The following is a 20,061-nucleotide window of genomic DNA, read 5'->3' as shown; positions in this document are numbered from 1 at the left end:
CCATGCAGGTCAAATATATACTTTCAAAGAAACCACCACATTAGTGCATCTCACCTATTATTTATTGAACTTAAACAAATGAATTATAATCCAAGGTATTTTTATATAGAAAAAATAATGTAACAGGCATTTTATATTGGTTTTTATAAAATAAATTAAGGTAAACCTCTAATTTAGTTCTTATAGAGAAGGGCGAAGGAAGTATTTTTTATCCTGAATTTCTTAATAGGTCTCCTTAGAAAATCCTATCAACATCATAGTTAATGATGGTTATTATTGCAAGGGAAGCATCCACATGAACTAGGCCTTGAAAATTGTGAGTTATGCTTATGAATCATCTTTTGAGCTTGTTCAGTGGCCTTCTGGATTTGCTCCGAGTGTTGTTGTCTAGCTTCTGCCCTCAACTCCTCAGCTTTCCTGTGAACCACTGACATCTTCTTCATCAACTTCTCTTCGAGGTTTGATCTCATCTTCTGTATCTTCACCTAAGAAATATTTTAAACAAAACATGCTTAGTTTCAATAACATGATTTTGAATAAACATGCTTGGTAATCTGTAATAGTAATATTTAACATATTCATGTTTTCAATGCTTATGTGAACTTAGAAACAGTTTACTCCTATAATACTAATATAAGCTGAAAAAGAAAAAGACAATATGCCTAGAAGTTTTCAACTTTGGAATTTGTTTTTTTTTATATTATTATTATGGTCTGTACTAGAATAATCTACTATCCATTGTCCAGCTGTCAAAATTCTTAACCAATTATGTCTCAAAAGTGTGCTTCTTGGCTCTAGCCTTCGTTGCAATCCAAACAAGACATTCACGCATGAAAACTCATCAATCCTAATAAGTTTGGAATCAATGCAAGGTGAAGAGTGATGCTCAAACCAAATTATAATACAGGGAAAAAGAATAACATTTTTCACATAATATAGCATAAACATTCAGAACTCAATTGCTATTCTTTTGTTGTTTCAATAGTCCACATATTATACAAATGACATAACTCTAGCCAACTAAGGTTATCCAAATTTCTCACGTATTTCTAAATGTAATGCTCACATGTGCTTCTTAATATAATATTATGATTATGAACGTTATTATTACTTATGGATTTCATTTGATTGAGGAAGACGGAGAAGTGGACCATGGACTGGTCAAGAAAATAATGTATAATGGTGTGAATGAGTTGGGGGTGGCTCGAGGAATAGGTCACCAACATGCCCGGCAAAGGCAAAACATTCAATTTTAGCCAAAAGTTAATAGCAGAAGCTAATGCATAAAACTAGTATAGTACTATATAGTGAACATAGTCTTGGGTTTCTGTGTGTTCAGGCTAACAGGCTAAGCCATGTGCATTACACAGGAATCTGCTCTTACAATCAGTTTAAACTGCTTTCAAAAGAGTAAAGTTCCAGTAATGGATATATCTTGTACTTACAAATATCACATTTCAAATTTCAATGCAAAAGATACAGCTAAGAAAATATTTTAAAAGATGGATTGAATATGTTTTGGCATTGTAAAGCATATGATTATAGAACCAAAGGTATTAAAAAATATTTTTTATAACGACCAAAATTAAAATTGGGTGTTTTTAGATGGACAAAAAGGATACTTATCCTTAAAAAACTTTTAAGTGGACCTTATCTCGAGATTGGAGTTTAACTTGTACTATTATTTAATTTAAGAGAAGTGGTTAAACTGGTGCCATTTGGTCAAACATTCAATAATTACGGCTATTACAGCTATGGCTTATACTAGTTATATTGTGCTATTAAATATAGGGCTTAGAATAGCATTTTTATACTAGTTCTTATTGTACAAATTTGTTATATAAAATAAAATTTATGAAATGCAAATTAAATACCTCAAGCTTTCTTGACCGGGCTTCTGCTTTAGCACTCTGGAGGTTTACCCAAGCTTGGATTTTTGCTTCTTCCCTCTGATACCTGCAACAACTCAAAGTATAACCACAATATCAGATGATAAATACATACTACGTGAGATATACTAACAAAATACTATTTAATATAGCTGAAATTTATTAAAAATTATAAAATTGTGCAGGTATCACTCCTTATTTAATTCACAAATTCATGATTTTGAGAATGTGTTAGAAGAAACGTGAATGCTATACAATAAAGCATAAGCTGAAACTTTAAAAGTTGAGTTACCTAAGACAACACTTGGTCCTCTCCTCTTCTTCCCATGCAGCAGCTATGTAGTCTGAATCAGCAATGTGGCTAGCATTATGCCTCAAGCTTTTCGATATTTCCATTTCTTCCTCTTCACTTGAGCTCCAAGGCACGACTAAGTCATACTGTGATCCTAGTTGCAGTTTGGAAAAATGGCACTCCTCCAGCTGAATAACATCAAGAGTATTGCTGGCAGTGCTGGACAAGGCCAATGGTCCTGACTTACTTGCTGGAGTGTTGTGGCGAGGAGGTGATGGAATCTTGACTGGGGTGGGGCACCTTGAAGTTGTGGAACTTCCCAGAGGAGTCATCTCAGTGCCAATATCTCTATGATGAACCATTTCTGAGCAAGCATTTTGCATTGTCACACCACCACCTTGTTGGTTCCTAAACAAGAACCCTTCTTTAGCCGGCTCTAAATACCTTAAAGTTGGCAAAATTGGCACTATGTTGTCTGTGAACTTATCTGCATTGCAATTCACTACATGTCAACGAGTACTCATATTTGCAAAATTGTAAAATGTAAAGTCCATTATTAATATAGTGTTATTCAATTTCAAACCCCCCTAATGAGATGAAAAAAATTGTCTCTAAATAACACTTATAAGCAGACTCTATACAATTATCTGAAATTTTATTAGAAATCATAAAATTTTGTGAATTTCACTCCTTTTAAAATTATATACATGAGATATATGATCTTAGAAGAGTATGAGCACAAGATACCATCATGCTCAGCAGTCAGCAGCTTAGAGTGAAAGGAAATATGAACCTGTGGATGTTTTTAATATTCAACCTACCCACAATTTAAAGCCAGTGAAAATTGAAGTCCATGAAAATAAGAATATAATAAAGAAAAAAGGGAAAAGAAACATCATGACAACGATGGCTAAAAGGGTAGATTGGAAAGAAAAAGAAATAAAGGTGGGATAAAGTCAAATTTTGAAGTTTAGACAGCGATCCTACCTTTTAGTACAATGTCTGAAGCACCATGGAAAGCTCCAAGGGTGTTATGGTGGTGGTCCAAGGATGAAGGCCAGTGGATGTCCCCAGGGACAGCATTGGACACCCTTTCATGTGTGACCCTGGATTTGTCCGAGAAATCATGCATTGGTTGCTGCTTGAAGCCATCAAAACATGGTTGCCTGATATTGAACCTTGGGGGCTCAGAAACCTTGTTGACGTTGTTGTGAGCAGGTGAGTCATGGCAAGAGGTGCTCATGAGCCATTTCTCAGCATCATCCCATTTTGAAGGGAAGCTCTTTCTTGGAAGGCCAGAGCTGAAGGTGAAGTGGGGTCTCCCAGGAGTGGAGGGAGACTCTAGGAGTCTACTCTGTTGTGAAACAGAGTGTGCTCTGTTTTCAGCATTTGGCATTGGCAGTGACTTCACAAAGTCTGAGGTTTCCTTCAGGTTGAGCTTGCAAAGTGGGTCAGGGAAGTCATCTGCAAAAGGGTTGGCTTGGGTTTTCCCATACAAGCTCATTTTGCTCTCAGGGAGTGGCTTCTGAGTCACAAAAAGTGAACAAGAACAATAGTGAGAAATGAATTGAAGGCAAAGGACATTATTAAATGTGGGATTATTTTCTTACCCCAGGTGGTGGTGGCAATTTAGATGGAGATTGGAATAATTTGTGGGTGGGGAGGTCCATTGAGTGTCTAGTGTGGTTGCATATGATGTATGAAGAGTGTGGGTCAGGAGAAAGTGACCGTGGAGGCAGTGAAACAGAAGAACAAGGAAAAAGTATGTTAGACTTGGTTGGAACCAAGGTCTATAGTAAAGTACACTAATCACTTGACTCACATGCAAGGTGCCAAAAACACAGACCTGTCTTCTGTCTTCTGTCAATGTGTGTCACACCTTCCTATCTCCAGAACAAGAACTAGTTTTTGGCCTGCCAAAAATCCCAAACATAATAATAATACTTTTATTCAATTCAAGTTTCCTTATTTTTCACACTTAACAAAATGAAGAAGAAAATTGCCAAACGTTATTACAAAATGCAAACATATTATCTAATCATAATGATTTTATACAACTATGTTTTTACCTCTGTCACATCAATCTTCTATCACAGATTCTTGTCATTGTTGTCTTAAGTAATTAGTTCATGTGGTACGTGTCAAATGTTCCTTAAAAAAAAAATTAGATTCAAATTTTAATTCTATCTTATTGTAATTTTCTCTGACTTACGTAGAAAAAAAAAAGTTCTTAAACATGCTGTTGTAAAAATGAAAGAATTAATTATCCTAAGGTAAAGAAAATAAAATACTGTATATAATTTTTATGTTCTTACAAGAATAAATGTAAGCACTGTTTTATTTAATTTTTATTGAGTATTACGAGAATAGTTAGAAAAATATAATATTCCCCTGTATTTTAGTCGTCGTTATTTTATTTTATAAAGGTAGGAATCTCCACTTCACTAGTGTTGGTGTTGATTGTGAATTTCGACCGCTGTTTTTTAGTTCCGGACTAGGATACCGTACAGGGCTTGTTTCTATAATCACTAAGAATCATTTTATTCATGTTATATTCTCGAGCAAAACCATGCACAATAAGACTTTATATTCATAATAAAAATTGAAGATGAGAATACGACATACAATATAAAATGCACCATAAAAGAAAATAATGAAAACACTTACCTTTTGTGACTACCGAACTTCACGACCAACTGATCTATAATCAATAAATCAGAAAATCGTTAGATGATAATCAAACAACACCCAAATTTTGATTTCAGGAAATTGAATTCAAAATATAATTAATGTAAAACATATACTCTTAGTGTAACTACTCTAATTTATTGATTACACTAACTTTTCACTAAGTCCTCTAGTTTCTACCTCTTGCCCTCTTGGGTTAATCAAGTTGTATCACTCTAGCACCTATGTCTCTCATAGGCCTAGTTTGTACAATATGTTATATCACTTCTAGTGTTATAGCTTCTTAAATTGAGGACAAAGTTGCAATTGAAATGTTATTTGGTTTCACATTTTGATCTGATGAGCAAGGTGCAAATTAAACCTGTCTTTTTTGGGGATACATGATGCAAGACGTACTTAGGACTTCATTCAATGTCTATGTTTCTTTTGGTAAGGTAGCGCCTCAGTCAGTTACAAAATCAAGTTGCCTAGAAACACAAATTACCTATTCAGTCATCAGGGCTTAGTTTGAACATAGACTATTTTTCTGGCTGCTAATAAATATATGAAAGGTAAATTATACCAAGGCAGAAATACAAGTACACCCTTTCACTTCATGTCACTTCAAAAATGCACTACTCAGTTTTAGCCATATGTACAATTTTCTTTCATGCCTTCATGATCATTAAGATGAATCATGGGAATAGATGTCTAGTGGGGTTACATAACCTCTCAGTTACTTGGACACTCTTGATCCGATCTAAAGTGTCTCCTTTGATTTACCGATTAGATTTATTAATATTTGTGTTTTTTAATAAATTTGAGTTAATAATAAAAAATTATTAGAAAGAAAAAAGTATCAATAAGATTCCTTTTGATGTCAATGGTTTTGGATCTAACACCACCATTTATCCTCTTGCATTGTTTGAAGAGAGATACATAGAAAGACTATTCCTATTGAATAAATTTGAAGAAGAGTTAGACATTGAACGCAGGACCCGAGACTCTGAAAAGTCATGGAGGAGAGCCTGAGATGTGGCAGAATTTTTGGCACAGGTGAGTGGTCATAAAAAACGGATAAAGAAATTCCTCCTATGGGTAATTGGATAGCAAATAATTGAACCACCCATGTTAGGCATTGCTCTTAAAGGTAGCCTTCCAAGTTCAAACTCAAAAAATTTAAGTACTATAAATTTACACTCATGTATTCTTTATATATTTCTGTGCAAGTTAATAAATAATACATTAATTGACTGTTAATTAGTTTAGAAAGGAAACTGAATATATATATATATATATATATATATATATATATATATATATATATATATATATATATATATATATAATGTGAGGGATTAGGATGTAAAAAAAAAAAATTTGTACCCACGAGTATTTGTGGATAAAATTCATAACAAATAAAAAATAAATATTGTAAATAGATATTTACAAATAACATGTATCAATATTTATTATACTTGCATGTTAATGGGGAGGATAGGAAGTATTATAGTATTTGTATTGCGAATACTCATATCTACTAATATTCAATTTATCTGAATTTATATGAATTTGATTTTATTTGAATTTGTATGAATTTGATTTTATTTAAACTTTGTTTAGACTCATAATAGTTAAGTATTATATTCTATTATCTTTTATTTTGATTTATGTGTAATCAAGATATTTTATTTTAATAATTATTATTTGAACTTTAAATTTATATGGTCGAACATTTAAAATTTAAATTTTAAATTCACTTATTATTAGTAGTAGTATAATTGTGAAGAATATTTGAATTTGAATTTTATAATTTTCAAACTTTTTTATGCAAGTTTTATTTCAATTTTAGTTATATTCTTTAAACTTTTTTATGTAGATTTTTTATAACTTTTAAAAGAAAAAAATTATTACAAATAATTAAAATGTATGATTAAAATGTTTTGTTGAATATTTTTAAGATATTTTTTAGTAAATACTCGTAAGTATTTGTGGATATCTGCAAATATTGAAAAAATATGCGGGTATTTGTTCATTGAATACTCACATGGGTATAGGGATGGGTATGAGACAGATATTTATCCAATAAAAAAGATAACAATGAGCTACTATTCGTACTCGCCTCGTTGACATCCCAAGGAGGAATCTACTTACTCCACTCAATAAGTCATGTTCTATATCAAATTTTAACAATTCAATTATTAAATTAAAAGTTCTTAATGCATAGATCAAGTATCCAAAGTTTTAAAATTTTTGAAAATTATTTAAAATTTTATTTCATTAATTCAAATCAACATATAAAATAATAATTATCATATAAATAAAATAAAAATAGGATCAAAAGTATAATTTAATTTAAATATTATTAAATACTAAATCATATCATTAGCTTAATATTAAGTCATTATTAATTTTATAACTTTAAAAGTAACAACAGATAAACATTTAAAGATAAGATAAAAATTACAAATTTTACAAAATTAAGATACTAAAACCATGAAACTAAAAATTGGAAGTCTAAAACCACAAGGTGAACACAAATCCCCAAATAAAAATAAAAAAAAGAAAAAAAACAACCCAAATCAAATATTATGCCAAACATCATAACAGTAGAATAGAGAAGTTATTTGGCATAAAACATGCCAAAAAAAAAATGGTATCACACAATATTACCAAATTACTCCTAGCAATCCTAGACATCACGGTCTAATTTATTTATTTATTGGAAGCATTTCAAGATAAAAAGGATATCAGAATATCATTGCCATCAAGTGATTAAGATTGAAAATGAAAAAATTGGTAATAAATAAAAGACCCAAAAGTTGTTAGGATTAGATCTTACCTAAGTCTAGACATTGTTGCAGGTAGGTGAAATTAGGAATCACAAGCCGATCTCAAATCCACGAACTCAAATTATCACAAGAGAGACAAATTGAGGTATCTTCAAAGACTTATTTGGGTAATGCACAAGTCTCCCATGTTTAACAAGCTCTTCTCAACTTTTATTGGGACAACAAAATTAGTAAGAGTAATACAAAGAGAAACTTAAAACTTCGAAATTTGAAATAAGAAAACTGGAGAGTTGACGACAGACCGTAACAGGCTAAAGAAATATTTTTTTAAATAAGTCTAAATTAAAAAAAAGTAATTATAAGTGTGAACGTAAGAAATTAATGAATAATAAAATAAAGTAATTAAAAATATATGATAAAAACACGGATTTAAAAAAAATACAATATTAATAAGAGTGTTTTTAATTCAAGAAGTTCGATAATACTAATGATTCGAATAAAACTAATTAAGTTGGTTTGATCTTTTCTTTATCAGACCAAATTTGATCAAAACTAATTAAATCCAACTTTATTTGGTTCAGATTATAGGTTTGCATTTTACAAATCTGATGATCCAAGAATCAAACTAATTAAAATTATTATTATTATTATTATTATTATTATTATTATTATTATTATTATTATTATTATTATTATTATTATTATTATTACCATCATCTTAATAATGTGATTTTATTAGTAACATATAATGATCTTATTAAAATTAGAATGTATGAAGATTATTTAGATAATGATTGTAACTTAAATAATTTAGTGATATTTGAAGGACTAGTTACCTTAACTTTCTTAAATGTTGAAATACTCTAGTTTCAAATATTAGACTACTTTAAATTCATACTTCTTATATTACTTTTTTTTATTTATACTTAAATGTTATTTACAATCTTTTAATAATAGATTTTTAACACAATATTAATAAGAGTGTTTTTTATTCAAAAAGTTCGATAATAGCAATGATTCGAGTAAAACTAATTAAGTTGGTTTGATTTTTTGACCAAATTTGATCAAAACCAATTAAATCCAACTTTAATTGGTTCAGATTATGAGTTTGCATTTTACAAATCTGATGATCCAAGAATCAAACTAATTAAAATTATTATTATTATTATCTTAATAATTTGATTTTATTAGTAATATATAATGATCTTATTATAATTAGAATGTATGAAGATTATTTAGATAATGATTGTAACTTAAATAATTTAGTAATATTTGAAGGACTAGTTACCTTAGCTTTCTTAAATGTTGAAATACTCTAGTTTCAAATATTAGACTACTTTAATTATATATTTTTTATATTACTTTTTTTATTTATACTTAAATGTTATTTACACTCTTTTAATAATAGGTTTTTATTATAATTTTGGGGCAAAATAATGTATTTTTTTTATTTTTAAAAAATGTATAATTTTTAAAGAAAATCAATTAATCCAAAATAAACAACCCCTTGTTGATTGGTTTGATTTGGTTCACATCATAATTTTTTTTTTGGTAAATTTGATTTAACTCAAATCAAACCAATTAAAATTAATTGATTTTTAGACTTTAATTTACCCAAAATCTAAATCAAATCGATGCATGAACGCCTCTATTAATGAATTGATTAATAAAAAATAATTGCTAAAATTTAGTCTTTTAAAACATCTAAATAAGTAAATAATTAATACAACAATTATAAATTCTAGGTCTTTAATTATAATAGCTTATGGCCTATGTGTGTTTTGTAATAACTTATTTTCATAATCTAACATGATGGAAGCATGGTTGACCTAAGGGAGGCTTAACGCAAATAGTGAAAGATAATTATTTATCTAAATAATATATGTATAAGTTGAGTTTTTTTTTTTTTTTTTTTAATTTACAAACATGTATGTTACCTTTTTTACTTTAATAAAACTAATAACGAATAACTTTTTTGCATCTGGGCCTAAAGTTTAAGTTTTTAGCAACTTTATCCTTGAGCAAACCTTGAATTTAAAGCTAGTAAAATAGGCTATACTTGCTAGGCTGACATGAACTCACCCAATAAATTATAAGATTTGAACTCTAAATTTCAAGTCAAATTAAATGTGAACTTTTGTAATCTGGTATGATAAAATTTGTGTGATAAATGGGTTCGAGTCTTTGTATCCTTATTTAATTTTGCTATGTGATTACTAAAAGTTTAATAAGTAGGAGACATAAGTTAAATAAAATTTTATAAAATTAGTTTGAGACATTTGAGAGTCTCTTAATAAGATATTCAGGAACTTATAAGAGTTTATTTTAAAAGCTTATAACTTATTTTCATAACCTAAATGAAGCATGGTTGACCTAATGAAGGCTTAACACAAATTGTGAAAGATAATTAATTATTTAAATAATATATGTATATGTTGATTTTTTTTAAATTTTTTTTTAATTTTTTTTACAAACATGTATGTTGTCTTTTACTTTAATAAAACTAATAACAAATATTTTTTTTTTGTATTTGAGCCTAAAGTTTAAGCTTCAGGGCAAACCTTGAATTTAAAGCTAGAAAAATAGGTTGGGCTTGCTAGGCTAGCACTAAGCCACTTGATAAATTGTAAATTTTAAGTCTAAATTAAATGCAAACTTTTGTAACCCAATAGGATAAAATTTGTGTCATAAATGGGTTGGACTCTCTCCATCCTTATTTAATTTTGTCATCCGATCACTAAAAGTTTAATAAGTAGGAGACATAAGTTCATAAAATTTATAAACTTATGGCCAAATAATTAAATATTATATTATATAGATAGCTTTTTCCCTACAATTTTTTATGAAATGATAAGTGATTGAAATATTATATATATAATTTTTTTTTCATATTAAAAATAATTAGAACAATTGTCACATTATTAATTTTTAATTTTTTAAAATGTAATGAGAGAATAAATTAATTATTTATATTTTATTTATTGTACTAATATAAATATGTTAATAAAAATAATGATGTAGCTTAAATTTTAGAAAAATAAAAAATTAACAAAAGAAGTTAAAGTTTTAGAGCCAATCCATCATATCCATAACTCACATAGGGTCGGGCTTAGAAATCAATTTAAACGACCAAATTAAATTTGAGCCTTTTTAGTTCAATCTGTTGTAATTCATGACTTGCATCGAGTTGACCGACAAATAGGTCGAGTAGCCTATTTTGGATTCTCTGCCTAAACTAAAGTAGTTTATAATTTATAAGCTCTTAATTTTTATTTTATTTTTTATTCTTATTAATTTTCTTGAAATTATTTCTTACCTTTTTTTTTCTACTTAGAAACCTTTTTGTTTACATGTCATTCATTCTCTTACCCTTAAGGATCATTTGGTACAAAGAATAATTTTACTTTCTTGGGAATTTTAAATCAAGAATTCCAGTTTCTCATGTTTGGTAACTATTTAAAAAAGAAGATTCATAGAAATATAATTTTTAGGAATAATTTTTATTCCACTTTTCTATAATGATTGTCTCTCTCACCATCACTCCCTCTCTCTTCCTCTTTCTACCATTTCTCTTTCTCCCTCTCTCTCTTTATATGTGTCCCTCTCACTCTCGGTTCTCCTCTCTTCCTCTTCCTCTCACTCCCACTCTTTCTCTTTCTCCCTCTCTCTTTAACACTCTCACCCCTCTCTTTCTCTCTCCTTGTCCATCACTCTCTTTCTCATATATATATTTTTCTCTTTATTTATTTATTTATTAATTTTAATAATATTATTAAAGTCGTTATTTCTTAATCTTGTCAATTTTAATAATATTATTAAAAAAATATACAATTTAATGGTATTTGTTAACACTTTTTTATTTTTATTATTTGAATGAAATGAAATAATATATTTTTATCCTTTTTATTTATTGTGTAGTATTTTTCTTTGTTTATCTTTTTTTTGAATTTTTTATTTAAATAATTTAAAATTTTTAAAAATAGTTTAATGTCATATTTGCATAAGATTTGAGTAAATAAATATATCTAATGGAATTATGTTAATAAAAGCTATTTTTTGTAAAAAATATTTATATATCCAAAAATATATTATTGTAATTAAACATAAAAATCTTTAATCCTTGAAAATTGTGGTCAAAATACTTGTACTTGTAGATATTCATGCCACTACACATAATAAATGGATAGTCTAAATAGATGCTTGCGAGTAATAGATACATGTCTTTTTTTCCTCGTTTATAAACAAAACAAAGGCGAGTATTGTAATATCTATACTTGTGAGTATCCGTTAAATAAAATTACTTAAATATTCATATTTTTATCTTATATTTTTTATATTATTTTTAAAATTTATCACTAATTGCAAACTTAAAAACTAATATCAATTATTTATCTTTAATATTTTAATATAATTAATATCAAATATAAGCTTAAAATTATTTATAATATTTTTTTTAATTTTTTAAAAATTCACAAATATCAATAGATATCAATAAATATATGTAAATATTTATAAAATTTGCATGTACCTGGATACTCATGTATGTACAAAACAGATAGGAGACAAATTTTTAACTAAAAGATTTTTTTTGCCTCTAATTTTTTTTTTTTTTAAAAAAAGGTTTCTGTTTTCCCAAAGCCACAACTCTCAAATGAGATGTCCAAAATCTCTCAAATCGGAAACTAAAACCACAATCCTAGAATTCAAAGTGTAATTTTTTTTGGAAACATTTCAAGATAAAATTAAGGACGTTAGAGTACCATCGCCATCAAGTGATTAAGATTAATAATGAAAAAAAACTAATAAATTAAAGATCCTAAAGTGGTTAGGATTAGATCATACCTTAAGTCCTTGATACTGTGGTAGGTAGGTCAAATTACGAATCAAGACTCGATCTCAAATCCACGAACTCAAATTATCACCTGAGAAACTATTCAAGGCCTGAGATAATTACACAATCTTCAAATACTTAACTCAGTAATCCACAAGTCTCCCATACTTATCAATTTCTTCTCAACTTTTACTGAGGCAATAACAAAATTTGTAAGAGAAAAACAGTTTTAAAATTTAGAAATTTGAGAAAGAGTTGACAACGGAAAAGTAGATTCACTATAAAAGGCTCAAGAAATATGGTTTAAATAAGTCTAAAGATTAAAAAAATAATGGGTAATTAATAGCAAACGTTGGAAATTAATAAATAATAAAAGAAAGTAGACGTTGTAAATTAAAAACATTAATGAATAATAAAAACACAAATTTAAAAATAATATAACATTGATGAGTTTAATAATAAAATTTAATTATTAATATTTGTAGAGAAAAGAAAGACATTAGAAGGGGCCGAATGATCAGTAAAAAATTCAACACTTTTTGAAATAACAAAGTAGTAACAAAACTTTAAGAGTGTAGACGAAGAGTCAAGAGCAAAAAAACACAATATTTTGTCTTACTACATCTAATTCTTGATCAACTTGATGAAGTTCTACTATTTTTGTAAATATACAAGTATTCTTTTATAAGTTACTTTTGGTTACATCCAAGTATTCTTTGACTTGTCTCTTTAAGTAAATACCAAGTATTCTTTGAATAATAAAGTCTGTTCAACAATCAAGTATTATTTACAAAAAAAAAAAAAAATCTCTTTAGGCTTTAATTTATAACACAAAGTTAAAGTTAGAAAATCACTGATATTTCATTTTACTCACCATACATGATACAACCAATTTAGGTACAAGATTTACATAGACAGAATTAAATGAATTTTACAATATTTTTTCTTTGTTCTCTTTCTTTTTGAGTTTTCAAGCTTCTTTATATAGATGCTTCATGAAGATAAGCATCGCAACTCTTTGATCTTCTCTCATAGGCTTGCTTCATCTTACTTCGTCTTCCTTCCTTGTAGAGTAAAATGTCAATTGATGCATTAAATGTATTTCGCCAAAATTGTCATATCAAAGAGACTACTTATCACCTTTAAGGTACAAAATGGGAGGAATTGTTGTGTGTGTCAATCAACAATGACTTTATTTCAAACTTTGCACGCTTCAAGATATCTCCTTATCCTTTCTCTAACGAAAAGAAAATCTTTGTTCCTTTTTAAAGTTCAAGTACCAAAGAAATTTTTATTTCTTCAATTTTGATTTTTTTTAATCAATGTATACAATTTTACTATTTTGATTTTTTCAATCAACGTATACAATAAATAAAAAACACAAAAGATAAACATGCATGCTACAAATTTTATTTTATCAAAAAATTATTTGTTTTAATATATTACATTATATATGTGAATATTAAGTCATATATATATATACATATATATTATAATTAATTTTTTTAAAAAAATTAATTCATTATTAAGAAATTTTTTTTTATCACATGAGAATTAATTTTCTTCAAAAATTTGACAGATATCAAATAAATAAACATTTTTTCTGAATCTATATATTTATTTTATTAGAATATAATTTTTATTTTTTAAAATATATTATTTTTTTAGATAAAAAATTATGTATATGTCAAATAGTAGTGAGGGCAAGTGCCTCACTATTCCAAACGTGCAGCTGTCGCTGTATATATGTATGTGTATATATATATATATATATATATATATATATATATATATATATATATATATACCGGTGTAACTTTTACTAAGTATTATGCCGCTCTATAACTTTATATTAAATGTGAATTTTGTAAATTCAACCGTTAAATTGAAAGTTTATATCACTTTATACGTGTATATCAAATTTTGTTAAAATTGAACAACAACTGGAAGATAATCCAAGTGTTCATATTTTAGTGTATTTTGAAATGAATATATTACATCAATTTTGTTTTATAAAAATGAAGTATCAAATCATCTTGGATTAATATAAAGTTTTGTATATATAATCTATAAGAGATATGAACTTTCAATCTAACAGTTGGATTTACCAAATTCACATTTAATATAAAGTTATTGAGCGGTGTAATACATTGTAAAAGTCGCATTTAATATATATATATATATATATATATATATATATGAGGGGGTTATAATTACAATGGTATAAATTTTACTAAGTGTTACACCGTTCAATAACTTTATATTAAATGTGAATTTTGTAAATTCAACCGTTAAATTGAAAATTTTTTACTCTTAAATCATATATATATATATATAGACACACACACACATATATATATATATAGACACACACACACACACAACACACACACACACACACACACACACACACACACACACATATATATATATATATATATATATATATGAGGGGGGTTATAATTACAATGGTATAAATTTTACTAAGTGTTACACCGCTCAATAACTTTATATTAAATGTGAATTTTGTAAATTCAACTGTTAAATTGAAAATCTTTTACTCTTAAATCATATATACAAAATGTTATATTAATCGAAGATGATTTCTTATAAAACAAAATTAAATCTGTCAAAAAATTTATATTTTTGATGAGAAAATTTTTGTAGGAAAAGCTATATTATTGATAGAATATTTCAGACAAATTTATATTTGTCGAAAATGTAAGAACTGGTTTTAAATTTAATATGAAAATATTATGATATAATTAGATAAGATTTTAAGTTAGTATTTTATTAATGGTTGATAATTAAAAAATAAAACATGGATAAATACATTTTTTGAATTTTATATGTTTGATTTAAGATAATTTACAAAATAACTCTTGGTAAAGTTATTTCGCTCAAAAACTCATGGTGTGTTGAATTTCATTGATCCAATTAATTGTTAAATTAAAATTTATTAAATTTTACTAATAATTAATATAAAAAAATTAATTACTTTTGGAATAAATTATTTGCTAATTAACAATATAATTGAAATATTAATTATTTTAAATTATTTAACTAAAATCTTATTGACAATTTACTATATGATCTTAATATTTTTGTATAACTAATATCTGATTTTAAATTTGATATGAAAATATTATATATAATTAGATAAGATTTTAAGTTAGTATTTTATTAATAGTTGATAATTAGAAAAAAAATAAGGATAAATACATTTTTTGAATTTTATATGTTTGATTTAAGGTAAATAAATATATTAAATTAATTAATAATTTATTTAAAATATTAAAATTTAATTTGTAAGTATGTAATAAATAAATATTTATAATTTTATAAATTATATTATCATTATAAATTATAAAATTAAATAATTTAAATTATAATTTTAAATAAAAATAAGTAGATGTTAATTATAAAAGTAAGTACATATAAATAAAGAATAATTAAATATATTATTATTATTATAATTATTATTATTATTCGTAATATAAAATTATTATATATTATTATTATAGTACAAATATGAGATTGTATATTTGAGGATGACTTAAATGAATTAATTTATACAAGTTATACTGACAACATACATAGACATTTCGGTAGCTTACTCATCAAAACTTCACAGTTAAGCGTGCTTGATCTGGAGTAGTATTGGGATGGGTGACCTTCTGGGAAGTCTCCTAAAAATTGCACAAGTAAGGATAAAACACGCTAAACAGTGAAATATTGTGAAATAGAACCCTTGAGAGGCCAAATATGAGAGTTGTTACATTAATAAATTTATTAAAATTATAAAAAAAATTATAGTTTTCGACAGATTTTTTCGTCAGAAATTTTGACAGCAATTTCCGATGGATTTTTCTGTCGAAAATTTTTGACGGAATTTTCCTTTGGAAAAATTATTTTCGATGGATTTTTTTTTCCGACGCCACTTTTTTCTGACAGAAATCCGTCGAAAAAAGCAAAATTCGTCGGAAATTTACCTATTTCCGTCGGAAATCAGCATTTTTCTTGTAGTGTGTCCAGCGAAGTCACCAGGGAAGCTACGGTGGACAGGGACGAGACCGAGGTCATGGTTCAGGAGCTCGCACGGACCAATCCTCTGGCTCTCAACGCAGCCCCGGTGGAGCAGTGCAAGCCGAGGTAAGCCAGGAAACAGGGCCAGCTCCCCTACGGGGAGTAACCAATACAATTGCAGGTGGTTTCGCAAGAGGGGGCGCCAACAGCTCGGCCTGCAAAAGACACCTGCGCAATATCAACTGCATACACCCTACCACCTCAGCTTCGCACCAACACTCACCGACGATTACTTTCACCGATATTGACTATGCCGGGGTCAATCCCAACCAGGATGATCCCATGGTTATAGCCGTGGAGTTAGCCAATTGGGAGGTTCACAAGACACTGATCGACCAAGGGAGCTTGGCCGTCGTCCTGTATTGGCCAACGTTCCTCAGGTTAGACGTCCCCCACTCCCTCATACAACCTCACACAGAGCCCCTAGTCAGTTTTGCAGGAAAGAGAGTTCACACTCGGGGGTACGTGGACCTACTGACAACTTTCAGAACACCTCCGGACACGAGGCGGGTCATGGTTCGGTACCTCCTCGTGGAAGCCAATACTTCCTACAACATAATCATCGGGAGGCCGACCTTGAATCAACTCGAAGCAGTAGTGTCCACCCCACACCTCACCATGAAATTCCCAGGGAATGATGGGAAGATTATCTCTGTCAAGGCGAACCAGAAGACGGCACGACAATGCTACACCGAAAGCCTGAAGATCGCCTCGCCCGGTGAAAAATGCAAGAGTGACCCCCCCACCGTGGCCCAAGGCGCCCACGTGGAAATCACCGATCTCGATCCAAGATCAGACTCTCATGACGAAAGGCCAAGCCCCATTGACGAGCTTGACGACCTCCAGATCGGAAAACTTCCCAGGCAAAACACGAAGATCAGCAGACAGTTAAGCCCGAACTTGCGGCAACAGCTCGAAGCTGAAATTCTCCAGAATGCCGACCTCTTTGCCTGGTCCAGCGCTGATATGCCGGGCATCGACGCTGACTTCATATGTCACAAGTTAACAATACACAAGGAGGCAAAACTAGTCGCCTAGAGGAAGAGGAAGGTCGGCGGCGAAAGGCGGGAGGCCATCATCACCGAAACACAGAAACTACTAAATGCTGGCTTCATCCGTGAGGTCAGGTACACCACATGGTTGGCGAACGTGGTCCTGGTAAAGAAGAGCTCGGGGAAGTGGCGCATGTGCGTCGACTACACCGACTTGAACAAAGCATGCTCCAAGGACTCATACCCCTTTCCGAGCATTGATAGGTTGGTCGACGGAGCCTCCGGACACGCCCTCCTCAGTTTACTCGATGCCTACTCCGGGTACAACCAGATAATGACGTACCCACCCGATGAAGTGCACACGTCCTTCATCACCGACCACGCCAACTATTGCTACCGGGTGATGCCCTTCGGCCTCAAAAACGCAGGCGCAACCTACCAGCGGCTGATGGATAAGGTCTTCCACCAACAGATCGGGAGGAACATGGAAGTCTACGTCGACGACATGGTAGTCAAGACCACCTCGGCGGCAGACCATGCTGCCGACCTCGCCGAAGTATTCGCCCAGATCAGGAAGCACAACATGCGCCTCAACCCGGAGAAGTGTGTCTTCGGCGTCCAGGGAGGCAAGTTCCTCGGTTTCATGATCACCAGCAGAGGAATTGAGGCCAATCCCGAGAAGTGTAAAGCGATCATCCAGATGCAGAGCCCACAAACGGTGAAAGAGGTCCAGCGCCTAGCTGGACGGTTGATCTCACTATCCCGTTTCATCCCCAGACTCGCGGAGAAGGCAGGGCCCATTTTCACCCTGCTGCGAAAGCCCAAAGATTTCCAGTGGACGGATCAGAGCGAAGAAGCTTTCTGAAGCTTCAAAACCTTCCTCACAACCCCACCGATCCTACAGAGGCTGGAGAAGCGATACCAGATGATCGAGAAGTTGGCACTGGCACTTGTCACCGCAGCTCGGCGTCTCCGACCCTACTTCCAGAGTCACCAGGTGGTAGTCAAAACCGACTACCCCATCAAGCAAATCTTGCGAAAGCCTGAGCTCGCCGGACGGATGATTGCGTGGTCAATAGAATTATCTGAGTTCAGCATCCAGTACGAAAGTCGCGGACCCCTGAAAGCTCAATGCCTGGCCGACTTCGTAGCCGAGCTCACGCCTACTACAGTCGAGGAACCTCAGGTATGGACTTTACATGTTGACGGATCCTCCAACTCTAAGGGTGGTGGTGCAGGCATCATATTGGAAGGACCAAACCAAGTCACTTTGGAGCAATCCCTCAAGTTTAGCTTCAAAGTGACCAACAACCAGGCGGAGTACGAGGAACTTCTTGCGGGACTAAGGCTAGCCCGCGACCTCAGAGCTTGAAAAGTGAGTTGCAACAGCGACTCAAAACTCATGGTGGAGCAGCTCAGCGGGACGTACCAGGCAAAGGACACTCTACTGCAGCGGTACTTTCACACTGCATCCCACCAAATCTCGTCCTTCGACGAATTCACCATAAAGCATGTGCCGCGAGAACAAAACGCCCGAGCTGACCTCCTATTAAAGCTTGCTAGCACCAAAAGGCCTGGACAACACCGAACCATCATCTAGGAAACCCTGCACTCACCCAGCTTAGACGACAAAGTCGTCAACGTCAGTGACAATGAAGACCTGGGATGGATGACAGCCATCTGGCTACTTGAAAGAAGGAACCCTGCCCGAGGATAAGGACGAAGCTCGGAAGATAAGAATGAGATCGTCTAAGTTCATCATCATCGGAGATGAGTTATTTAAACGTGGCGTTTCCTCTCCACTACTCAAATGCTTGACTGCGTCTCAGGCAGCCTATGTCATCAGGGAAATTCACCAGGGGATATGCGGCATGCATTCCGGGGTGCGCTCAATGGCGACCAGGGTACTCCGAGTTGGGTACTACTGGCCCACTCTGAAGTTGGACTGCCAAAGCTACATTCAAAAATGTAAAGAGTGTCAACAGTTCGGCGACACACACTGGCAACCACCCGAAGCTCTCCACCACATGATGTCGGCGTGGCCCTTCTCCCAGTGGGGAATGGACATTCTCGGACCATTCCCCCCCGCGAAAGGTCAACTGAAATTCCTTCTGGTGGCAATCGATTATTTCACCAAGTGGATTGAAGCATGCCCACTCGCCAAAATTACCACTAAGAACGTGCAAAAATTCACATGGAAGAATATCATTTGCAGGTTCGGAATCCCTCACACCCTCGTTACTGACAAGGGCCGACAATTCATCGCACAGGGATTCGAGGACTTCCTCCGAGAGCTCGGTATCAAGCATCTCCCGACCTCGGTGAAACACCCCCAAACCAATGGGCAAGCCGAAGCAGCCAACAAAGTCATCTTCCGGGAACTCAAGAAACGGCTGGGAAACGTCAAAGGATAATGGCCCGACGAACTTCCCAGCATCCTCTGGGCGTATCATTGCACCCCCAATCAACCACGCAAGAAACACCCTACAGGCTAACTTATGGAGTCGATGCA

General features: G+C 31.5%; 1 protein-coding gene across 1 annotated transcript; it reads right to left on the bottom strand.

The window, feature by feature from the left end:
- Positions 1–202: 202 nt before the first annotated feature.
- LOC109817509 (uncharacterized) lies at positions 203–7,758 on the bottom strand. The gene is made up of 8 exons (XM_029275236.2): positions 7,691–7,758; positions 4,849–4,882; positions 4,028–4,094; positions 3,792–3,858; positions 3,169–3,706; positions 2,182–2,668; positions 1,875–1,956; positions 203–485 (listed from the first exon to the last, which is right to left on the bottom strand). Exons 4-8 carry the CDS (start codon positions 3,849–3,851, stop codon positions 261–263), a joined length of 1,392 nt encoding a protein of 463 aa, XP_029131069.1. The 5' UTR covers positions 3,852–3,858; positions 4,028–4,094; positions 4,849–4,882; positions 7,691–7,758; the 3' UTR covers positions 203–260.
- Between the last annotated feature and the right edge of the window lie 12,303 nt (positions 7,759–20,061).

This window comes from Cajanus cajan, chromosome 5, assembly GCF_000230855.2.
Source record: "Cajanus cajan strain Asha chromosome 5, NIPB_CcT2T_4, whole genome shotgun sequence".
In the NCBI taxonomy this organism is placed as follows: Eukaryota; Viridiplantae; Streptophyta; class Magnoliopsida; order Fabales; family Fabaceae; genus Cajanus; species Cajanus cajan.
This window is presented reverse-complemented; position numbering and strand designations above follow the sequence as displayed.

What these genes read in the sequence shown, in the direction of transcription:
- LOC109817509 (XM_029275236.2), bottom strand. Translation starts at nt 3,851, where the DNA reads ATGGACCTCCCCACCCACAAATTATTCCAATCTCCATCTAAATTGCCA. An exon ending in TTCAGACATTGTACTAAAAG is followed by an intron (nt 2,669 to 3,168) that starts GTAGGATCGCTG and finishes ATTGCAATGCAG; the next exon opens with ATAAGTTCACAGACAACATA. An exon ending in AGGACCAAGTGTTGTCTTAG is followed by an intron (nt 1,957 to 2,181) that starts GTAACTCAACTT and finishes GAGTTGTTGCAG; the next exon opens with GTATCAGAGGGAAGAAGCAA.